This window comes from Lynx canadensis, chromosome D4 (assembly GCF_007474595.2).
Source record: "Lynx canadensis isolate LIC74 chromosome D4, mLynCan4.pri.v2, whole genome shotgun sequence".
Lineage (NCBI taxonomy): Eukaryota > Metazoa > Chordata > Mammalia > Carnivora > Felidae > Lynx > Lynx canadensis.
This window is the reverse complement of record NC_044315.2, coordinates 86,444,889-86,468,927: the sequence shown is the minus strand read 5'-3', so window position 1 is coordinate 86,468,927 and position 24,039 is coordinate 86,444,889. Positions and strand designations below refer to the sequence as shown.

General features: G+C 56.9%; 1 protein-coding gene across 1 annotated transcript in view; it reads left to right on the top strand.

Annotated features, from left to right (window-relative positions):
- Window positions 1–3,879: 3,879 nt before the first annotated feature.
- FAM102A (family with sequence similarity 102 member A) overlaps window positions 3,880–24,039 on the top strand; it is a 35,549-nt gene continuing 15,389 nt past the window's right edge. The window contains exon 1 of the mRNA XM_030293156.1: window positions 3,880–4,418. Within this exon, the coding sequence (XP_030149016.1) occupies window positions 4,273–4,418 (146 nt within the window). The 5' untranslated portion in view covers window positions 3,880–4,272. The remainder of the gene's footprint in view (window positions 4,419–24,039) is intronic.

The window sequence follows — 24,039 nt, the reverse complement described above, 5'->3', positions numbered from 1 at the left end:
CCGGTGGAGGGGCGCCTGGGTGGCTCTGTTGGTTACGCGTCCAACGCTTGATTTGGGCTCAGGTCATGATTTCATGGTTCGTGAGTTCGAGCCCTGCGTGGGGCTCTGTGCTGACTGCACCGAGCCTGCTGAGAATTCTCTCCCTCTCTCTCTGCCCCTTCTCCCCACCAAAATTAATAAATAAACATTAAAAAAAAAAAAAAAGAACCCTGTGGCATTCAGTCAAGTTCAAAACCCTGGGAATATTCAAGAAGTTCTATTTGAGTAACTATTACTGTTGCTCAGGAAATGCTGAGCGCTTCCTCTGCAATGTGTCCCCTTTCTCCTCACAGCACGCTGGCTCCACCCTGGTCTGAGCTACCAGTCTCCTGTGTGGCCATCATAGCTTCCTCCCCTATCTGCCTGTTCTTGTTCTTGCCTGCCGGCAGGCAATCAGCCCATTCTCCACGTAGCCAGAAAGAACTTTGAGAGAGGCATTTTGGATCTTGTCATTAACCTGCTAGCATCCTCCAGTGACGTCCCTTTGGGCTTAGAATAAAATCTGAACTCCTTCCAGGCTCACAGAGCCCATGTCAGCAGGTTCTGACCCCATGCCTCCCTCTATTCCCCTGCAGTCACACACAGCCCCCCAAACACACCAGTCCCTGTCTCTGCCCCTGGAGTTTCCTGCACTTGGGCCCTCCTTATTGTAAAGGTCTGGGCTGAGATAATACCTCACGCAGGCCAGGAACCCCGATCCAATCATCCTCTCTCACATTTCCCTGGATTTCCCTCCCCAGACCACTTGTCTGAATTATCTTGTTAGTTACTGCTTTCCTTATATGTCTGCTCAGGCCCTCGAGTAGGTAGGACAGGTTATGCTTGGGAATTTGGGGGGTGCTGGAGAACCGTAGAAGTGCTGGCCTGGGCCCCCTTCTGACCCCTCGCTCGGACCTCCATGTCTCTTCGGGCCTAAGCCATTTGCAGGTGTAGCCCATTTGAAGTCCTCACAACTTTCTGAAAAGGTTGATATTCTTTTTTTTTTTTTTTTTTAATTTTTAAAAATTTTTGAGTCTACCGACTCAGCCAGTCAGGCACCCTAGGTTGGTATTCTTATTCCCCTTTTACAGGTGAAAAACGATGGCTCAGAGATTTAAAAAGAAAAAAAAAAAGTTTAGGCTGTATCCCTCAAGATTCCTTTCTATCCATGCAAAACTCCAACCAAAGTTTGTGCGACGCAGGTGGTCAGTGTTATGTAAGCCAGGTTTTGAACCCTGCCCTGATGGCTTCCGAGCAAGTAGTTCTAGCCATATCATAGTGAACCCGCTCGCTCTTTGGAGTCCCCAAACCTCAGTGTCCCAAACTAAGGCTATACTGCCACTGTGCAGCAGAGCCAGGATTCTAAAACGAGTTTCTCTCACCCTAAATGGAGCATCCTGAACTGGCACCAGGCTCTCTCCCTTCCTCAGGCGCCATCTGGGAAATGAGGAAAGGGAAACTTCCTGGGCTCCGAGCCCTGAGGCTACAGAGAGAGAAATACCCCATCCGAGCTAAGTCTGGCAGCCAGGCCCACCCTGCTTCCTGTTAGAGCAGCCTGAGGTTACTCATGGTCACAGCTGAGGAGCCAGCCAGGCCTTGAGAACTCCTTGGCTGGTCCTCTCCTCTGAAATCCCCTCCTGGGGTCAGGTAGGCACAGGATCTTCCCCTGTGGAGCAGACCCAGCTAGGATCAGCAAGGGGGACACACCCCACAGTGTGGGCAGCACAGCTTGGCCCTCTAGCGCCTGTGCTCCAGGGTCAAGACTGTAGTCAAATGATCTAAACTTCCCAGGCCTCAACTACCCTGGCTATAAATGGGGCTATGTGAGAGCAGTGAGAGCTGCAATCATAATTTTTCACCTATCTGGCTGAACTGTTTTCTAAATGATGGGACAAACTGGAGAGAAGCATGGGTTGCTACCCATTTTATGGCTGGGAAGCAGAAAGAAATCAGAAATTTGAGCCCTCAGTTACATGTCTGGACCCAACTCAGCCCCAAGTCCATTCAGTTTCTGTCTCCAAATGCCTCTCAAACCCATCCTCTCGTTTTCTCTCAGCTCTGAGGTTCTGCCTTCATCATTTCTTGCCTGGATCAACACAAGCCTCCTCACCCCTGTTTCCCATATGCTCTCCTCCACACTACCTACCGTGAGAGCAAGCTTCTTACAACAAAAAACAAGTCTGGGTCACTCTCCCGTTCAAAATGTGTGAGTGGCTCCCCTCCTTACTCTGGCCTACAAGACTCTGCAAGATCCAGCCACCACAGGCCTTCCAGCTGTATCTCTTGCCCTCTGCCTCCCCCAGATCTCAATGCAGCCAGATGAAGTAGTCAGGGCTTCTGTGGGCACCTCACTCTCTGTCTTCCTGGCCTCTAGAGGCTCCCTCTGCATGGGCCCTGCCTAACTCGGGGCACGCATCCCGCTATGGCTTGGATAACTTTGTGTGAGAAGCCTCATGGTTTCGCCCTCGTCCCTGCATCCACGCAGCTCCTCCAGGCCCCTGTACATCCACTATCACAGTTCTCATCTACCAGATTTGTTGCTGCCTGTGTCCCAGGCTGCTTCTTCACCTGATCCTTGGCTTAGAGAGGCTCGGAGGAGAGGGCCACCACTCACACAGCTGAGAGCAGATTGCCCCTTAACATTTCGGGGCTGAATGAATGAACTACAATGTGTTCAGAGTCTGGGAGGTCCGAGGCTCTAGAAGCGGTCTCTGCATCCAGGGGAGTTAATGTAGTCAGAGAGACCAGCCATAACTATCTAAGAAGCTAGCCGACAACAAAAGGCTTGGAAAGCAGGTTGGGGGAGAAGCTGGGTCTAGCACGGGTTGCGTGATGAACTGCTCCAAGTCATTCCTTCGGCTAAGCCTTTGCGGACACTTCCTTCTCAGTGTTCGGAACTAGATTCCCAGGCGAAGAACCTGCTTGGTCTAGTCCTGGCCACCTCTCTGGGTGTTTTTTCTGAAAAATGGATTCACTACCTCTGGGCTCGATTTAGTGTCTAACGAGTTCAAGTCTGGGGGGGGGAGGGGGGACGCTGGAGGGCCATTACAGCCATAGTGTTCGTATAGTTTCTTTTCATTGTTTCTTCTTTTCTTCCGCTCGCGCCCTCCTCCTCACCGGACCAGCCTGGGCTTCCCGCCCCGCGACCTCCCACCGCCTTCTCGGGGGCCCTCTCCCCTTCCCTTCTCCCAGCCTAGCCCGAGGAGGCGGGTCCAGCCGCGCGGCGCACCAATCCAAGCGTCTTGGGCCGCCTCTGCCTCCCGCAAGTCCCGCCCCACGCTGCCGTCCCCCAATCGCGCTCCGCGCCCGCCCCGCGGGGTCGCCCAATCGCGGGCAGCCTGGGCCGCCGGTGCCCCGCCCCTCCCGCGCTCGGCGGCGGCTCCGCGGGCGGCCGCGCTGGGCCTCAGCATTCTCCGAGTGGCGCCGCACAGCGTCGGGCCCGGGCTGCCGCGTCCGGAGCGCAGGCGGCGGCGCTGCTGCTCGCGGGGTGCTGGGCAGAGTTGGCGAGCGAGGCGGGTGCCACCGGCCGGCCGGAAAGGCGCCTCAGCTCCGCCGGGGCCCGCGGCGCGGGACCCAGGACCGAAGAGGAGGCGGCGCCCCGGCTGCCCGGGCCTGGTGCCCGCCCGGAGGGGGCCGCGGCCGGCCGTTCCCGGCCGGGAGTGTCCCCGGCGCGCCTCCCGGAGAGGCCCCCAGAGCTCCCGGTCGCCCCCTGGGGGTGCCCTCAGCAGCCCCGGACTCACCTGCTAGGGCCGCCCCGCTCCCAGGTGCGGGGGCGTGTGCGCGGCGAGGGCGCCTCCCCCGGCCGCCAGCGGGGCGGGGGCGGGGCCGCCCGCCGCCCTCGGCCTCCCCGGTCCGCCAGCCGCGCCCGGTAGCGCGGCTGAGAGCTCCCCGGGGACCGCGGTGCGGGATGCTGCCCTCCAGCGCGGCCGGTCTCTCGCCGCCCGCCACCCCTACCCCTGCCTCCTGGGCCATGCCCCGCTGTTTACATGCCGGTGAAGCCCCCGGCCACTCCGAGCCCCTCCGAGCCCCGGCTCCCAGACGGTGAAGCCAGCCGGCCCGCGAACTGGACTGGTCGCTCAGACCTGGGCCCTCCGGACTCAGATCTCCGCCCGCTCGGCCGCCTTCGCCACCATCTGGGCGGGATCCGGCTCTGATGTTTTGAGGAGGGGGTGTGGTGTAGGGAAAGGAATCCTGGGGATTTCTGGCTTCCCCCCTTTTTTGGCCTTCGGGGCTTCAGACTCAGGGAACTCGCTCATGGCTTTCTTGATGAAGAAGAAGAAATTCAAATTTCAAACCACTTTCACCCTGGAGGAGCTGACTGCGGTCCCCTTCGTGAACGGAGTCCTCTTCTGCAAAGTCCGGCTGCTGGATGGCGGGGATTTTGTCAGCTTGTCGTCAAGGTAGGAGCTGGGGCAGTCGCGCCTGCAGGGGAGGGGGATGATGAGCCAGATCTAGTCACTTGGCACGTGGAAGCGCCCTTGTGGGCCCAGGGAGTTCTGGGGATTATGTGTGTCTGGGGCAGGTTTGCACAAGGCAGGGCTGAGTGATCTGGGAGGTCTGGGCCTGAGAAGCTGGCAGGGTGCCGGGCACCCGTCTGCAGGTGACCAGCTGGTTAGGTGGGGGTTCATTCTTTCAGCCCGTCTTGGGGCCCTGCATGCCGGCCCATTCCTCAGACTTGCACAAAGAGCCCACCAGGGTTTGTGCCTGGAAGGGCTGAGGCAATCAGGAGTATTCCAGGCCACCTTGCACCCAGCTGGCCGCTTGGGCTGTCATATGATTTAGAGACTGGGCCAGCCACAGGTTCCCAGGCACTCCTGGTCTGGATGGAGGGAGGTGGCTAGGTTTTGGCCTGCCCAGCCCTCTCTGAGTGACTGTCCTCTTTTGGCTGGGGCTGGGTTGTTTTGCATTGCAAATGCCCTTGTTAAGGAGGCTGCCACTCTCTCAGAAAGAGGCCCAATCCAGTTTGGTTTTGTGTTCTTCCCCATCCTGCAGGTCCAGCTGTCCAGCTCATTGCTGAGGGTGACTGAGTTCCCAAGCTGCCCCCACTGAATGGGCCCACCTGGGATTACATAGTTTGGGCCTGTGGTGGGGAGAGTGTCTCTGAGTCTGACAGATGGGGGTTTGAGTCCTGGATCTGTCACTTTCTGGGCCCAGTGCAGGTCTCTGTAAGAGTTGTGGAGAAGTTTCAGTAGATAGAATGCAGTACCAGGGCCTGGGACATGTGCCTAGGACATGCTGGTTCCCTTCCCTGGTCTGTCCCTTTGCTCCTCAGACCTCCTTGTGGGCCCAGTTGGCTGGAGCTGCTTCGTGGTTCTGCAATGGAGAAACTGAGGCCCAGAAAGAGGAAGTAAGGGCTTTCCAGGGACCTCACAGGAGGTAGTTGTCAACTTGGCCTATTTGGAGACCTGTTGGATGAATCTGGTGATCTGGGAGGACGGGTGCGGGGCGTGGGGTAGGGGGTGGGTGGGCATACAGCCTAACCCAGATTTAGGAATCTCCGGTGTGGACAGGGTGGGGTGCCTTTTCTCTGCACTTGGGCCCACTTAGGCCCGGAGGCTCCCCAGTCTGCCAGGAATTGCTTATCTGAGGAATTCAGAGAAGGGCTGCCCTTTGCTGTGGGGGCTGGTGGCGGTCCTCTGCTGCCTGGGAAGCCTGTGATCCCGTGGCCACCCACATAGCAGCACAAGGTTTCGGGGATGGGGTTGTGTTCAGAGCTAGGGCCTAGGGTCGGCCACTCACGGCCGGGTGACCTTGGGCGAGTTACCTAACCTCTTGGATTCCAAGAACCAGCATTTGTTGGTGCTGTGCTGACTGTTTTATTAGCACTTCTTCCTTAATTCCTTGACTATGCCATGGAGCCGGGTCCAGGTGGGGAGGGAGGGGGCGCTGTAGGATTTTTATCCCCATTTTACAGAGGTGAAAACTGAGGCTCAGGGAAGGAGTGATTTGCCTGAGCAAATACAGCAGAGCCCAGATTCAGAGTTGGGGTGTGCTTTTAACCACTACCCTCTTCTACCTTTGAGCCTTTGTTGCCTTGTCTGTGAAGTGGGAGAAGTCACATCTGTCCCTAGAGTTGTGAGGATCATGGGTAATGTCTGTGCCTGTTGTTGCAGCAGTTGTAGTTACTGTGGCAGAGGGAGGGGTCCAGGCCCCAGGCCCCAGCCGTCCTGTGTCTTGGAGGGACCAGCTGGAGTCAGCAGAGGGTTTATATGTGAGCAGGGTATTGGATCCCGTTGAGGAACCGGTATTCAGCCCCAGACTGAGGTCTCCTCCCAGGCACTGGGGCCACCGTCACCCCACCTGGCCCGTCAGCCTTTCCATTGCCATAAAGCTGCCTCCTCATCTAGGAAGCTCTAGAAAGTTCTAGGTTTTGGCCCACAGCGTGTGGATTTCACCCTCTGCCTCCCCTTCTTCCCTCCTGGCAAGGAGCCATGGATTCCCTGAACCCAGCCGAGCCCAAACAGCTTTTCCCAGCCCTCATCCTGGATGAAACCTGAGAGGGTTGTGGAGGGAGGAGCTGACGTTGAGCCCCCAAGGCTGGACGCTTAGTGAGCTCTGGGTACCTGTCTGCTGCTGGGCAGGTGTGGCTGAAGAGAGCAGACAGTGATGTTGGGACCTGAGGCTGCTTTAGAGCTGCTTTGGCTTCTGCCCAGGAGATAGGGGTTCCTGGGCTCCTTTCACCTCCACTCCCATCCCACCCATCCTGTTCTGCAGTCTGGGAGCCCCGCCTCACAGCCCACCCTTCCAGATGGCCAAGGCCCCATTGTTTTGGAGTTCGAATCGGGTCAGAGGTGATGAGACCTGCTCAGATCCTGGGCCCAGATCCAACAGCATACGCTTCCCAACCCCAGGGACCCCTGGGATGGCCCAGAGACTGCTGGTGGCGGCATGGGGGTTGTGTGAGTGAGGCAGGCCTGAGGCCCCACCCCTGCAGCACCCGCCTTCCTAGCCGGAGTGTTTCCTTATGTTGGGTACCATGGCAACAGCTGGGTACACAGCTCCAGCCTGACCCAATTTGAGCAGGTAGAACAGGTGGTATGTCGTGCTGTTCCCCAGCCTCAGCTTTCTGAGGCCTCCTTACGAACAGTGACGCTCACAGCTACCATATTCCGAGGGCCGGCGCTACGTGCCCGGTGCCGTGCTCAGTGTTCTGCAAGCGGTATGTCCGCTAATCCTCTTGGTCACCCGGAGGGGCACCAAGGCCGGAGAGGTGAAGTCACGTGCCAGTCACCCATCTGGTAATGCAGTTGGGAAGATAACCTTTTTATCATTAGGGTTTAAACTGCCTTTGATGTGTACTTACCGTGTGCCAGGGACCTGCCGAGCACCTTGGATGTGTGATCAGTTGAGCCCTGGAACCGCTCCATGAGCTGATGAGGAAACTGGGGTCAGGACACCTGAAGTGATGGGCCCGTGTCACTCAGCTAGGGAGTGGCAGGGCTGTGATTTAAATCGGGCAGGCCCAGCTCCGAAGTCCTGCCTTGCCTTGGTAGCAGAGGGCTGGAAGCAGCTACAGCCCATGTGATATCCTCAGACTTTTGAAGAAGGTTCTTTTTATTGGGCTGGGTCCAGATTGGGAAAGTCCAGATTTGGATACTTCCTAGGCACCAAGCTAGGTCCTGTGACATCTGAGGAAAAGGGGCCCTAGGGCCACAGGTGGGGGTGAAGCTAAAATCGCTGCTGTGGATTTGGGGCCAGGCATGGGCTGGCACTGGGGCAGAGTAGGCATTTGCCAAGGTCCCTGCCTGGAGGCCTTCCAGGCAGATGCATCCAAATGGCATCTGGAAGGCTTTCCCGGGGTCCTGGGAGGGATGCCGAGGTCCCAGCCAAGTCTGGTGAGTTGGGAGGCAGCAGGCTGGGCCGTGGTCTCTCCAGGGCAGGGTGCAGGCTTCCAGCCTTGAGCCAATCTATCCTTCAGGCAAGAAGAATCCCAAACATCCCGAGAGGGCTCTGTGCCCGGTTGGCACGGGTCCTGTGGCCCGGCCCATGCACGTGCTGGCGGTGCCAGGGGAGGGAGGGAGAGGGAGGCGCTGATTTACCTTATAGCAAGTCCTCTCAGGAGGAGAGCACCTCCTTAGCCGAAGGGTTGGGGGGCTGGTGCAAATGAGGAGGAGGAGTTGCCGGGCCTGACTGCTCCTGGCCTTGAGGGTCCAGCCGAGGGGCAGGGGAGCAGTGCGGCCTGGTTTGCCCATTAGGATGATGGCTCTTGGCTGCTGAGTGGAGAAGACACAAGGGGGCCTGACCAGCACCCTGTAAGGGCCAGTTGGAATTGGCTGAGCGGGTTTTGCTGGCCCGGCTGCGTGGCGGCAGGGAGAGAGAGAGAAGAGTGGGCAGACTGGAGAGAAGGTTGGCAGGCAGAGTGGGCAGGTGGGTTTCCTGGTCCTGAAGTGACTGGCACCACTATTGCTTAGTGGCTGCTAGAAGATGGAAGTTCAGAGGGTGCACAGTGGCCAAATATCGCTGGGGTTTGGCTGCCCCGTACTGTACTCTGATAGTTTTTGACAGAGTAAAAATCCAGACTTTCGGTTTCTTTTAAGTTGGGTATCTGGCAACAGTGCCGCGTGGCAGCATTTGGCCCAAGGGGCTTTGCGACTGCCTTCTCCACGGGCTGCCTGCTCTAGGCTCCTGACCCCACTGTACACCCTTGGACTTCTGCCATAGTCTGTCTCCCTCACTTTACTAGGTCCTGCCTGGTCCCCGGGGCCTCTGCAGGAGGCCTTCGTTGTGCGGGCTGGGGGGCATGAGGAGGCAGACACTTGCGGAGAGAGGTCCTGCCTGGCGAGCCATAAAGGCCACCCCAGGCAGCCGGGCTGTGGCACCAGGCCAGCCGCTGGGTCCCTGCAGGGTCAGACCGTGCTGCTGGTGCCCCTGGTGAAGCCTGAACCTGTCCAGCCTGTGCCTGGCCTTGGTGTCTGCTCCTTGGACCTGGCCTTTGCTGCCAGCTGGCCACACCTTTGGCAGGTGCCACCCTGGCAGCCCTGCCGCCTGTCTCCCAGCCTGGCAGTGGCAGAGCCCTGACCTGAGGCGATCTGAGTCTCTGGAGCCAAGGCTATTCCCTGAGGCCTGTTCCTCACTTCAGGCTCTGTCCTGGTAGCCACTCTGGCCAGGGGTTCTTAGCAGCGATGACATCGTGTGTCTGAGGGCCCTGAGTGCCCTTGAACTCGGCTTGTTCGGTACCTGGAAGTCCTGACTTGCATTTGGGAAGCCTTTACTGAGCCTTGTGACGGCCACTGGCTTGTCTGCTCACGTGCCTCAGGAACCTGAGGACTCAGCGTATGGAGTCTGGTGACTGCCATGGGGCGACCGTGCGGTCACTTGCCTGTTGCCGGGGATGGGCAGTACAACACCGTGGCAGCCAGTATGCGTTTATCTTCATCCTGACAGACAGCCACGGCAAGGTTTGAGCAGGCGACAGACATCGGATTTGCTTAGAAAGTGACCTGTAACTTAACATGAGGTGGGGGCAGCGGGGGCGTCTCTCTTCATTATCCATCTTGCCTGGCCAGTGCTTCTAGCTGTAGAGGCACCAGACCAGCTCCTAGGGCTTCAGATGTGCCCTGTGACCCGACGTCTGTCATCTCCTGGGCCTTCTCGCTCTCCGTGAGGTCACACCATGCCGTTGGTGGCCTTGGTGAGGCCTTAAACTGCCCAGTCTGTGCCTGGCAATGGTGTCTGCTTAGGGCTGTGGTTGCAAACCTGTGGTCTCCGCTCTGAGCCATTTTTGGCACCTTGGGCTTGGAAAGGCGCCCACGTGCAGGCTTGGAGTTGCCATCCCCCCGTCCCTACCCAGATGTCAACTGAGAGTGGCCAGCCAGCAGCCCCCTCAGCCAACTTGGTTCAGCGGTCGGGAGGAAGCAGCTCTGATGGAGGACTTTGCGTGTTCGGTCAGGCTGGTGCCTTGCCCCTGCTGTAGGACTGGGAAGGACGTTCCTGTCCTGCCTCTTGCTGCCTGTGTGACCTTGGGCAAGGGACTTAGTCCTTTAGACCCTACCAAGTGGGGCTGGTTGTGCCTGCCTCGCAGTGTTCTTGGGAGGACGCAGTGAGATAATGCCTGTCAAGCGTCCAGCTTGGCTTCTGGCACATGCTAGAAGCACAGTGCACACTGCAGTCCATCCTCCCGTCCCTGGACTGGGTCACAGCGGTGGGCTGGGTGCACACCTCAGTTCCCACCCCCTTTGCCCACTGGTCCTGTGGCAGCTGGCACTTGTTTGTGGGCCAGGACTGACCGGAGTGCTGTGGAGAGAGCGCACTTTCCCCAGGGGGCTCTCTGCCTTCCAGAAGTGGGGGAGTGGGCGAGGAGCACATTTAGTGTCTAAGGGGCGTGCTAGCATGCTGGAGCACAGGGTCTCGGTGGGTCTCCGTGACCGTGCCTTTTCTTTTTTTTTAGTTTATTTATTTTTTAAGAGAGAGAGAGAGAGAGGGCAGAGGAGGGGCAGAGAGAGAATCCCAAGCAGGCTTCTTGCTGTCGGCACCAAGCCTAATGTGCAGCTCGAACCCAGAAGCACTGCGAGATCATGACCTGAGCCGAGATCAAGACTGGACACTTAACTGACTGAGCCACCCAGGCGCCCCAGTGGGTCTCCGTGCTTTTTTGCCCCCATTGGTTAGAACCTTGGGGTGCTTGGCTCTGAGCCAGAGAGAGCTGGGGCACTCTCCCCAGGAGGGCCTGGGCTGGGGTGGGGTGGGCTCCTGCCTGCGGGAAGGGACCCTCTCCACAGCCACCTTTGGAACCCACTCTGATAGGCTGAAGATAGCCCCCCCACTCGAGGTGGAGGTCCCCGGTGTCAGACTCTGTGGAGGCGGGAGCGGGTGAGGAAGCCAGGGGCCCCTCAGTGGGTGCGAGGCCCCTGGCGCTCCCTTGGCTCCCACCGGACCTCACTCTTCTAGCTATTTGTTTCTGCAGTTACTTTGACCTCAGGCTCCCTTCCCCCACTGCTTCACTCAGCTAAACTCCTGCTCAGCCCAAGAGCCACCTCCTCTGGGAAGCCCCCCCTGGATTCTTTTGCCCTGTACACCCACTATGGGCCCTTATCTTGGGACACTATAGGCTGTGTCCCTGTCTCTTCGCTTCTTCCCCGGACTGGGCAGGAGCGGCCTCCATTGCATCTTAGTCCTGGGACTTGCTGCTGTTGGTCGTTGGCTGGCACGGGGCTGGGACTTTTCTCTCTTGGCACCAAACCAGCGTGGGCACTGATGGTGCTGGATCGTGTGCCGGATCGTGTGCCGGCCACTGCCAGCTGCTTGGGTCCAGCCCCTCCCCACCCCGGGGCCAGAGGTATCAGTCCGTGTCAGGAGCAGCCCTCACCCGCATAGCGGGCAGCTGGGCACCACCATGGGCTCAGAGGGTGTGATGGAGAGGCAGCTGGGGGCACTGATGGGTTGTGGGAGGTGGGGATGCTCCTGGTGGGATGCGGAGGACAAGGGGGTTGGGGCCCGCCCCGGGCTCTGCTGTTGGACCTTGGCAGCTGCTCGCTGGCTCTGTGACTGTGGCCAGAGGCCTTGTCCTCTCAGCCTTGGTTTCTTCCTCCATGGTGTGGGGGTGCTCATATGGGGGCGGGGGGCTACCTGTTCAGCACAGGGCCACGTACCTGGCAGCCAAACACAGACGAAACTTTCTGAGAGGGGAGAAGGTGCATACAGCCCAGGGCTCGGGAGGGCTCTGGGAAGGAAGGCAGAAGTCTGGGTCCTGTTCGCAGGCCCGGCATCTTCTCCTCCCATTGCTTCCTCTCTGCAAGCAGACACGTGGGGGCAGCACACCTGTGGCCCTCAGTCCCTCAGGGATAATTTCCTGAACACCTTCTATGAGTAGGGCCCGTGGTGGCTCCTGGGGGCAAAGTCCTACAATCACAGCCCTCCCCCACCACACACAGGAAGCGATGCTGGGTTTGGTCCCAGTGAGGAGTGGGCAGGTGGTGGGGAGAAGAGCACCCTGGGGTGGAGGGAGGGCGAGGGCAAGAGTGCTGAGCAGGGAGGAGCCAGTGGCCTGGGGGCTTGGAGTGGCAGGAGGCCATGGGAGGAGGGGGTTGGACCTTTCCCAGGCGGGGAGAGCCGGTGGAGGAGTCAGATCGCTTAGGACCAGGGGCAGCCATGGTGTTGACCGCCTGGGGCTCCAGTTTGCAGAAGGGGAGGTGGCTTTCAGCTGAGAGGGCAGCTTCCCACCTCGGTCATCATGGAATGGTTCAAAAACAAGGCTCGAGCCTCCACCGCTGCTCCTCACAACTAGGACGGGCGTCACAAACGACATTGAGGGAAGGAAGCAGACAGGAGCACGTTGTGTGATGTTGTTTATATAAAGTTCAAAAACAATCTGATTCAAAACCCACCTGATACAGGTCAGGATGAGGTTATCTTTGCCGGGTGGCTGTCATGCCTGGGAGGGACTTCTGAGGCCTGTCCTCTTCCTTGGGGGCTGGTTACAGGGCTGTGCTGAGACTCTGGGAGCTGAACACTGAGGATGTGTGTGCACACATGTGTGTCAGCAACAGCCGTGAGACCTCCCACGCCTTCGGGAGTGCTGGGCGCCTCTAGACAAAACTGAAGCTCCTTCTTGGGTGCCGGAAGCCTGGAGGAGGTCCTCAGTCTTGCTGGAAGGGCGGTCTGAACCGTCCTGACCTGATAAGCATCGCTCCTGTTTACGAGGCCATAACTCATCTTGGCAGCTGCCAGCGGTCGTCTCCGGCTGCAGATTTTCCTTCTGCTGCTCGCAAACCCCAGCAGGGGCTTCTGGACAGCAGGGCTTGGCAGTTCAGAGGGAGGAGTGGCTCTTGAGGCTGCCAGACCACGGGATCTCGCTAAGCCTTGCTTTCCTAGTCTGTGAAATGGGGTGATAAGCTATTTGGTGTGGGATTAAGTAGATTAACACCTGTTGTGTACCCAGCATAGCCCCTGGCACAGAGTACGTGCTCAGCGAAGGCTGGCAGTGATTGCTGTTAATCCAGGGCAGTTATTGGAGGGGATCCACGGGTGGGACAGAAAGGAAAAATCCACGTTCCTCCATTTCTCCTTTTAACTGTTTCTCTTCTCTCTTCCTGTTTTTCACCCAGTCAGCAAACATTTGTGATTCGAGCCAGGCTACTGCCCTGACCCTGCACTGGGCACTGGGCCCAGCAGTGGCCAAGACAGCCATGGCCCCTGACCTGGGGGCCCATGAGCCGGGGGAGACCATTAGTCGCAACCATGCTCAGAGAAGTACTGAGCACCGAGGGGGAGGGGAGGCATTGGCTTCTCCCTCCTGCTCTGGCCCTGCCCCATTTTTTGGGAATGGCCCTTTGACTGACTGGGTACTCTCTGTGAATGCCAAGAGAAGGCTCCAGCCCCTTCTGAAGATTTTGAGTTGGCTGAAGAGGAATCACATGGACATGAGTGAGAATGGCCATGCCCGGTTTGGATGCAGACAAGACTGATGCCCAGGCTTATTCGGGGGGTATCTTCAGCGTCCCCCTCAGGCCCAGCTCAGTGTAGCTAATGCTCAGTTAATGTATATGGCATAAGTGAATGACAGAGGCAGTGATTGGCCCAGGGTCAGAGCATGAGTCTGTAGGAGAATCAGGTGTCAAGGAGGAGGTAGAGAATGGTGAGTGATGGCCTCATGGTCCCACCTGACCCTGAGCTTTCTGTCCTGTGGTTGGAATCTCGGAGAAATGCTGAAGATGGCTGGTAAAACAGGTCTGAGTCTGTGAGGAGACATGACTCTGAGTCTGAGTGGTCTCTGAGTATTCCTCGGTCACTTCAGAAGACCAGGGAGCCATGTGCGGGGCAGTGGGAACAGCTGGGGACTGATCCAGAGGTAGCAATAACTCTCGACGCCTTGGACTCTGTGGAGAGCCAGAGGACATGGCCCAGCCACAGCTGAGAGGCCCTCTTCCTGGAGACGGAAAGAGCATTGCACGAAGGCCCATGGCAGCCCTTGTTGAGAGCAGGGCTGTGAAGGTCACTGATTTAGTCATTGGATACTTACTGAGTACCTACTATGTGCCAGGTGTCATCCCAGGACTCAGAAGCAGCAGTGAGTGAGACAAAGGCCCTGCGTCCAGGAGTCCCACGCTCTGAGACACAGGAGCCTTGTTTTGTTTTCACCTAAGACCCAGACCCAGAAGAGGAAGTGATTTGTCCAGCTACAGTAGTTGGGGGAAGGGTGCTTACCTGGAAGGCCTAGCGGGGTTGGATAGGGGCTCAGAGGACAGGGACACACCCGTGACTCACTTATGTCCAGCCATTCAAGGAACAGGACTCTGGGGATGGGATTCCCTCCCCCCTGTTTGTCTTCCTTGGATGATTCAAACGCCACCCAGATGTGAGTCAGCCAAGAGCAGCCTGGGCCACCTGCCGGGTTCAAGGCCTGGGGAAATATCTAGATATATGGTCCTGGGGTGGGCAAGGGGAGGCTCAGTTAGGAGCCTGGCTTCCTGCTTCCGACGGTTGCAGCCACATCCCCCATTCCACGTGAGTGCCCTCTGGGGGTGGGCTCGTGAGGTCAGGCTTGGTGGGCCAGATAAGCACCTCCTGTGTGAGCAGAGGACTTCTTGAGAGTTTGCTCATCTGTGAAGTAGGTGGCGGTCATGTCTGCAGAGAGTTAATGCTTGAGTAGCACCTGGCACGTGTGCCTGGATACCTAGGAAACAGGAGCCAGGCTGGGTCACACTGGGTGGTGGGGTGCGTGGGATTGGATCAGCACTTGGTCAAAGCTAGCAGTCTCCTTTGGACCCCTTCAATGGCCCGCTCTCCTCTTGGGCTCTAAGAACAAGAGGGAATGGCCCACCGTTGTCAGTTGAGAAGAGCGTCCATAGGCCCTCGCCTGCGTGGTGGGGAGGCCACCTACATGGCCTGACTGGGTGCAGAAGGCTGGGGCAGAGAGGCTATGTGCCTGTGTCTGCAAAATGGGGAAGCTGGCACCTGCCCGCTTTTGGGGTTTTGATCCAGCTCAGGGTTGTGGGGCTGATGAATGGCAGGATTCAAACTCAGGTGCATGTGACTCCAGAATCCTACTCCTAACCCTGAAGCTTCCCCACTAAGCCTGAGTGGTTTGGCTGACCCCCTACCCCTTTTCCGGTGTGGAGTTTCTGAAGCCCCCAGGGGGCTGTCCATTCTGTACTTCCATGGGTCACTTGCTGATGCCAGCCTTTGCTCCTGGGCCAGCAGCAGGACTCCTATTGGCAGGGGAGCAGAGAAGAGGTCTCGGGGCGGCCCGGGGCCCCCTCCCTCCACCCGCCCGCCCCCGCCCCTGCCCCCGCCCAGCACTCCGGTGTCAGCACAGAGTGACTGGCTTCTAGGAACTGGCTGCCGCCTCACCCTGTCACTGGCAGTGTCAGAGCCACAGCAAGCTGCTTCCCTGCACGCGGCCCTGAATTCCTGGCAGGAGCCCGATGCCGCTGGGCTGCCACGTTGGCCACGTTGCTGGGATGGGAGCTCGAGTGCCTCACAGCCCCTGGATGGACGCCTTGGCTGCTCCCTGGGGTGGGCCCCTCCCCGGGCGGCTGTGCTCTCTTCTCTTCGGGGAAGCGCAGGCAGATGTTGTGGATTTAAATTGTTTCCTTATTAGACTCTCGCCTCTCCCGGCCTGGGCTGGGTTTCATCAGCCAGGAACCTGGGTTGCATCACTGCGACCGACCGCTCGTTCTTCCAGGAACCCAGCCAAGGGCTGGAGATGATGGAGTGGGTGTGGCTGAGGAGGAGCAGGCTGGGCACCGTGACAGCACCCCCTTCCCCGGGGCTGCTGGACCAGCTGGGAGGGACTTAGGGGGTGCAGCCTCGCTCTGCTTACCTGTCATTGTAGGGGCTAGATGGGAAGAATCCAGGGGCCAGCGTTCTCAGGAACCCAGGAGCACAGCTGGGGCTGAGGGGGTCCCTGGGGTCCCACTCAGTCCTTGCGGATGTGCCCTCTCTTAGGTGGGGGCCCGGCTCCTGCCTCGGAATCACAGGAGGGCGTGTTCCAAAAGTTTGGCCCGAGGCCTGCAGCAGTGTTCTTCACGGGGTGACTTTGTCCCTGGGGAGACAGCTGGCGATGTCTGAAGACAGTTTTGGTGGTCCCAGCTGGCGCTGTACTCCCGGCAGGGTGCTGCTGAATACCCGACGATGCACAGGAGACCCCCCCCCACCCCCGCCCCCACAACCCAGAATTTCCATCTCGGGATGGCAGTGGTGCTGAGGTCCAGACACCCTGCAGTCTGTAGCTCTGGCAGGGCCTGGGAATCTGCGTGACGAGCCAAGGACTTTGCGGTGTTCACTCAAGTCCGAGAAGCCCTGTCCTATGGGGCCTTGCCTGTGGCCACGACTGAGCCACTCCCTGCCAGACTGGGGTTCCGTGCTGGCGGGCGGCGGTGGTCACGAGCCGGAGGTGCAGACGAGGCCAGGCGGCTGGGAGGGCGAGGTGCTGAGGCTGGGCGTGGGGTCACACCGGAGGCTGTTCCACGGGCCGCCCCACTGATATCCCGGGTTCCCTTCTCCCGACTCTCTGCTCCTCTGGTGACTGCTGGCCGTGCCGCATCCTTGCTCCAGCTCCAGGGGGAGGCACCGGAGGGCCTAACCGGTTCCCATCTGCAAGGACCCTGGGGGCCATGGACAGCCTGTGGCCAGGAGGTGGCTCCCACCGCACCGATCCCTCGTCACCTGAGTGACGGGGACGCCGGGGCTGCTAAGGCTCTGGGATCTTGCTGCGCTTCCTGGGTCGTGATAATGCTGGTCTGGGCCGGGTGCCGGGGACGCGGCAGTGAGCCGACTTTGGGGAACCGTGGAGCCTGGCCTCTGAGGTGTCTCCTGCTGGGAGTCCCGAACTTCTCTGAGGGGCCGAGGATGGGGGCTCACTTCAACCTGGCCCGCCACTCCTCACAGCCTTCAAGTGGCTGGGGCCCGGGAAGAAGCACTTCCCGCCTCCCAGGTCCACTTCCTGCTCTTGAGGGGAACGGACACGGGGAAGAAGTGAATCTGTGCCGTGATGTCGGGCCGCCTCAGACTAGCATCCCACCCTGTTGTTCTGTGAGTTGGGACCTATCCTGCCCTTCTCTGGACCTCAGTTTCTTCATCTGTAAATTGGCAATGATAATGGCACACGCCTCATGGGATTGTGGTAAAATTCGGTTGGTCACGTATATGAAACACTCTCCTGTAGGGGCGCCTGGGTGGCTCAATCGGTTGAGCGTCCGATTTCGGCTCAGCTCATGATCTCACAGTTCGTGGTTCAAGCCCCGCGTCGGGCTCTGTGCCGACAGCTCAGAACCCGGAGCCTGCTTCAGATTCTGTGTCTCCCTCTCTCTCTGCCCCTCCCCTGCTCATGCTCTGTCTCTCTCTGTCTCAAAAATAAATAAAAACATTTTTAAAAAATTAAAAAAAAAAAAAAAGAAACACTCTTCCTGTAGAACAAGCTCAATGAACAGGATCTGATTTTACTATTGATTAAATTAAAGATGAGCCTGGAGGGGTGCGGGGGAATGTGGTCTAGAGTGAAAGTCGCACTCTGCTCAGCTCTGTTCTGGGCTCTGGGGAGATAGTGGTGACAGATGAAATGCCATCATCATCTGCGTGAGGCCCCAGTGGTGGCCAGCTGCCTTGGTCTCTGACACACGGCAAGGCAGATACTAGGAAGACGCAGCCACCCGCACCGTGTTGACAGAATTCTCTGTGTTCCCCGTCCAGCTGATCAGGAGGAAGGAGCTGGACACGGCACCGCGGAGTCACCCTGTGACAGCCTCAGGCGGTGGGCAGTGTCACCCTTCTGCAGATGAAGAAGCCCGGGCTCCCTGAGACAGACCTCCTGGGGTCACTCACCAACCTGATCCCGCCCCTCCCTGGCCTTGTCCTATCTCTTCCTGGAAGCCACCCCTTTCCCTCTGGGTCTTCCTGGGCCGTTTCCATGACCTAGGACATCTCATCTAATCTTTACCTGGCCAACCTCACCTTGAGGTCCCAGCTCTGGTGTCACTGCCCCAGACCGGGTCAGGCCCCTGTCTGCACTCTCGGAGGCTGGTGGCAGTTATCGGTCACTTGTGTAGTGTCTGTCTCCCCCACTCAACTGGGGACTCCCTCAGGAGGACTGCTCCCGTAGTGTCCCCACACCCACCCGGGGCCTCATGCCAAGCCAGCACCCACAGTAAGTCTTTGTGGATACGTAATAGAGGCCCTGGGATTTGGGGTCAGGGGGGCTCCAAGGGAGTTCTGCTGGCCTGATGACAGCAGCCTGGTGTGGTGCTCTGTCCTATTTCAGGACAACCCAGAAATAACAGAATTCTGCCACTGGGATGGCCACAGTGGGCTGCGGTGGGTGGAGGGCTCACCCTGCCTCCTGGGATTTGGACGTCTAATTGTATATCTTAAAGCTAAAAACAAAACTCCCCTGAAAACCCAGTCTCTGTAATTACCTATCCCTGGCAGCATGGCTCTGGGTACTCATGCCTGAAACCCTAGGCTTGGGGGGTGAGGGGCGCCTGGTCCTGAAGGAGGGCGAGTGTGGGCCCAGACCTTGAATCAGGGAGATGATTTTGCTTTTGACCACCCCTTCCGATCTCACGCCCTTTTTGCATTTCTCGGTTTACATTTCGATTGTAGAAATGATTCTTGGACAGAAATGAAAACGGTCTTGGTCCCTCATCCCACCCCAGCCAGACCTGCTATGAGCTCTCTCCTTCCTTCGACCTGTCCCCTCATGCCAGCACACAGATGAATGAGAATGAGCCCCTTGCCCGGGAGCCCGGAGTCCAGGCTTCTGGATAGTCTCCTCTCTAGGCTTCATCGTCTTTTTAGTTCCATTTTCCCACCTATCCTGAGCCACGTCAGCAGGACAAGCAGAGGGGACGCACAGCCCTGTATGGTTTTTATTTTCTTTTAAGTTTATTTATTTATTTTGGGGGGGGAGGGGTGGAGAGAGACCATCCCAAGCAGACCCTGCACTGTCAGCATAGAGTCCGATGCGGCGCTTGCAACCTTGAGATCACGACCTGAGCGGAAATCAAGAGTTGGCGCCCCAGTCCTGTTTTCTTTTTTTTTTTTAATTTTTTTTTTCAACATTTTATTTTTGAGACAGAGAGAGACAGAGCATGAACGGGGGAGGGGCAGAGAGAGAGGGAGACACAGAATTGGAAACAGGCTCCAGGCTCTGAGCCATCAGCCCAGAGCCTGACGCGGGGCTCGAACTCACGGACCGCGAGATCGTGACCTGGCTGAAGTCGGACGCTTAACCGACTGCGCCACCCAGGCGCCCCCCCAGTCCTGTTTTCTTAACGAACATCTTATTTATGACTTTTCTCCCTAGATGTTCGTTGGTTTTAATTCTTTCACACTCCCCATCTTTCCGAGACAGGCGCTCACTGTGCCTCCTGTCACTGCCCATGTACGCGGAGGCCAAGGGTGCCTAGCCAGGCCCGGTCCCTGTCCCCGGGGCCCACAGTCCATCGAGGTCATAGCAGTGTCACGTGGCACTCACCTGTCAGGGTCCTAGCCACCCATCAGGGGTCTCGCGTGGGGCCTCTGCTGTTGCCGGGGCTCGTTTGCCACGGTGGCTTTGTGGCCTCAGACGTCACTGCAATGCTGAGAACTCCCAGACGAGTTCATTTCCCCCTAGTTGTGCTTTTAAAAAAAAAAGCCACCTTGATAGTTCCAGTTCGGAAAGAAAAGGACACAGTTGCCCTTCCCCTCATGTCGTCTCTTTGTCCTTCCCTACCCACCTGTGCACACGTGGACGTCCATGATCGATGGCACCTCTCCACGGCTTGGAAGCTTGGGGCCATGACCCCCTCTCCAGTTTCGCCCCCACCGGCCCCCTTGCTTACTCTGCTCCAGCCACACTGGCCTCCTTGGCTTTGTTAAACACGTCAAGGGGCACCTGGGTGGCTCCAACTCTTGATTTCGGCTCAGGTCACGAGCTCACGGTTTGTGAGTTCGAGCCCCACATCGGGCTCTGCGCTGGCAGTACAGAGCCTGCTTGGGATTCTCTCTCCCTCCCTCTCTCTCTGCCCCTCCCCTGCTCGTGCTCTCTCCCTCCCTCTCTCTCAAAATAAATAAATAAGCATTTTTAAAAAGTCTCTTAAACATGTCAGGCACACTCTCACCTCAGGGTCTCTGCACTTAAGCTCTTCCTCCTGCCTGGACGGCTTGTCCCCAGTGCCTGGGTCACTCTCACCTCCTTCAGCGCTTTGCTCAGATGTCACCTTCCCTGGTCACCTTTCTCTCATGCTCTCTCCGCCTGGGCACTGCCTGCTTCCCCACCTGGTCCCCTTTTTCCTCCATAGCACTTATGCCACCATCTGATATGTGTCTGCCCCATTTTGTCGGTCTCCTACTACCCACTGCCAGACTGTAAGTCCCTGGAGGGCAGGAATTTCTGTTTCGTTCGATGTTCGTATCCCCAGGGCCTTCAGCTCTACCTGGCAGCTACCAAGTGCTTAATAAAAGGTTTATGAGCGAATCAAGTCCCTGAGACTTCCACAAGCCCTGCCAGCTCCCCCCTGGGGCTCATGGCAACTGACTTGCTTGACATCCTCATTCCTGCCTTTTTTATGAACAGCCCTCCCCTGCCCCTGAGCCTGTGTTCATCTCCCTCCATCATCCCTCTCCTGAACCTGTGACTCCCTTCCACCCGACTAGGGGTGCCCGAGTCCCTCTCTCCAGAGGTGGCCGTAGGGCCGAGCCCTGGCTGGGCCATCTCTGGCTCTGTGACATGGGCTCTGGACACAGACGTGCTCCTCACAGCTCTGCGACTATGGGTGGGTGACTCAACCTTTCTGAGCCTCACTCAGCGAGGAGTGGCCACGACAGCACGCAACTTTCAGTGTCGAAGGGCTCCAGGTAGCACATGGCAGGCCCTCGGGAAATGGCCGCTGCTGGGTGTTTATTTTACCCTCCCTGTGCCCTCCTGGGGTGGGCCAGGGCGGAGGTGTGAGCCTCTCCCGTGGGAGTGGTGGCATTTAATAGTGTGTATTTAGAGCCCTGTGGAAACAAGGGGGTGGCCCAGCACTGATTCCGGTGAGCCCTGTCCTGGCCCATCTTCCTGCGGAGGGAGAGGAAGGCGCCTGTTACCTGAGCCTGGGAGGGCACCACGTGGCTTTCTCTGGTTCGGCCTGGCAGGCCCACAGGAACCCGGAGAGGGCCTCAGGCTTCCTGGCCGCTCGTTCCCAGGGCAGACTCACAAAGGGGCAGGGAGAGAGCCTACAATCCGATATCGGCTTTTGTTCCCAGACACTAATCCTAATTCCTTGGGGTGTTTCAACATGCCCGACACTGTGAGCGTTCTCCTCAGGTCTCCAGCAGCTGCTTCCGTCGCCTGGGCTGAGTTGAGTGGAGGGGGGGCGAGTGGAGATCTGAGGGTCCACGTGGAAGCCATGGCCGGCCCCCGGCTTCCCATTTCAGGCTTGGGCCTCTGGCTGCTTTCCACCCTTCCACCCACCTACTCCAGGGTTGCTCTCTGCCTGTGCCTAAAGCCATCGTGGCAAGACAGAGGCACCGTCAGAATAAGATTCAAAGACCTCACCCGGGCCCTTGAGGCCCCTCATGACACCTAACCCCCTGCTCCCTCACCAACCACACCCCCTCTGTTTTCTCCATTTTTCTCTCTTTATCCGACCTACCGTGTTTTTTGGTTTTTCACCTGTTTAAAGCACACATTTCAGTGGCTTTTAGTCTCTTGACAGTGTTGTGCAGCCATCAGCACAGTCAATTTTAGAACATTTTCATCACCCCCAAACGGAAACGTCATACCCATTGGCAGTCCCTCGCTATTTTCTCCCGAATCCCCTAGCCCCTGGCAATCACCAACCAGTCTTTCTATCTCTTAGTGATTTGCCCATTCTGGACGTCTCATGTAAGTGGGATCACACAACATGCAGTTTTTTGTGACCGGCTTCTTTCATTTAGCATATCACAAGGTTGAGCCACGGGGTAACAGGTGTTAAGTGCTTAATTTCTTCTGATTGCTGAGCAATAATTCCACTGAATGGATAGACCACGTTTTATGGATTCATTCACCGGTTGATGGATATTTGGGCAGCTTTCGCTTTTGAGCTGTTACGAATATCGCTGTATACATTCATGCACAATCTGTTTTTTGTGGACATGTGTTTCATTTCTGTTGGATATACACCTAGGAGTAGCATTGCTGAGTCATAAGGTAACTCTGAGTTGAATGTTTTGAGGACCTGCCAGATTGTTTTCCAAAGGGGGTGCACCGGTTTACATTCCCACCAGCTGTGTAGGAGGGTTCCAGTGTCTCCACCCCCTCGCCATCACTTGTTATTATCGGTCTTGATTATAGCCTTCCCAGTGCGTATGAAGTGGTAACTCGTTATAGTTTTGATTTGTGTGTCCCTGATGGCGAATGATGTTGAGCAGCTGCTCATGTGCTTGTTGGCCATTTGCGTATCTTCTTTGGAGAAATGTGTGTTCAGATCATCTGCCCATTTTTAAATTGGGTTGTTTTTCACTGTTAAGTTGTAAGTGCCCTTTACATATTGGTTGGCGACAATTCCCTTGTGATGTATCTGGTCTGCAGATAGTTTCCTGCATCTGTGGGTTGCCTTCTCACTATTGATTTATTTTTAATTATTTTTAATGTTTATTTTTGAGAGAGGGAGAGAGAGCAGGGGAGGGGCAGAGAGGGGCAGAGAGACAGAATCCAAAGCAGGCTTCAGGCTCTGAGCTGTCAGCACGGAGCCCAATGCAGGGCTTGAACTCATGAACTGTGAGATCATGACCTGAGCCAAAGTTGGACGCTTAACTGATAGCCACCCAAACACCCCTAATGTTTGTTTATTTTTGACAGAGAGCACGCGCACACAAGTGGGGGCAGGGCAGAGAGAGAGGGAGACACAGAATCCAAAGCAAGGCTCCAGGCTCTGAGCTGTCAGCACAGAGCCCGACACAGGGCTTGAACCCATGAACCACAAGATCATGACCTGAGCTGAAGTCAGATGCTTAACTGACTGAGCCACTGTCTCACTTTCTTCATGGTGCCCTTTGAGTCACAAAAAAGGCTAATTTAAAAAAAATTTTTTTTTTCAACGTTTATTTATTTTTGGGACAGAGAGAGACAGAGCATGAACGGGGGAGGGGCAGAGAGAGAGGGAGACACAGAATCGGAAACAGGCTCCAGGCTCCGAGCCATCAGCCCAGAGCCTGACGCGGGGCTCGAACTCACGGACCGCGAGATCGTGACCTGGCTGAAGTCGGACGCTTAACCGACTGCGCCACCCAGGCGCCCCAAAAAAGGCTAATTTTGATGAAATCCAGTATTTCTTTTTTTTTTTTTTTTTTTAATTTTTTTTTTTTCAACGTTTATTTATTTTGGGGACAGAGAGAGACAGAGCATGAACGGGGGAGGGGCAGAGAGAGAGGGAGACACAGAATCGGAAACAGGCTCCAGGCTCTGAGCCATCAGCCCAGAGCCCGACGCGGGGCTCGAACTCCCGGACCGCGAGATCGTGACCTGGCTGAAGTCGGACGCTTAACCGACTGCGCCACCCAGGCGCCCCAGTATTTCTTTTTTTTATGTGTCTATACATTTTTTTAAATGTGTCTTCAATATTGAGAAAGCTGTTTCTTTTTTTAATTTTTATTTATTTATTTATTTATTTATTTATTTTTGAGAGAGAGAGTGTGTGTCAGCAAGGGAGGGGCAGAGAGATAGGGAGACACAGAATCTGAAGCAGGCTGCAGGTTCTGAGCTGTCAGCACAGAGCCTGACACGGGGCTTGAACTCACGAACCACGAGATCATGACCTGAGCTGAAGTCGGATGCTCAACCGACTGAGCCACCCAGGCACCCCTGAAATCCAGTATTTCTGTCTTTTGTTGCCTGTTCTTTTGGTGTCCTATCTGAGAAACCCTTGCCTAATTCCAGATCACAAAGATTTATCCTATATTTTTTTGAAGAATTTCATAATTTGGGCATTTAAAAAAAAGTTTTTATTTATTTATTTTGAGAGAGAGAGAGCGGGTACACAAGCTGGGGAGGGGAAGAGAGAAGGAGAGAGAATCCCAGGCAGGCTCCACACTGTCAGTCCCGAGCACAATGCAGGGCTCAAACTCACAAACGATGAAATC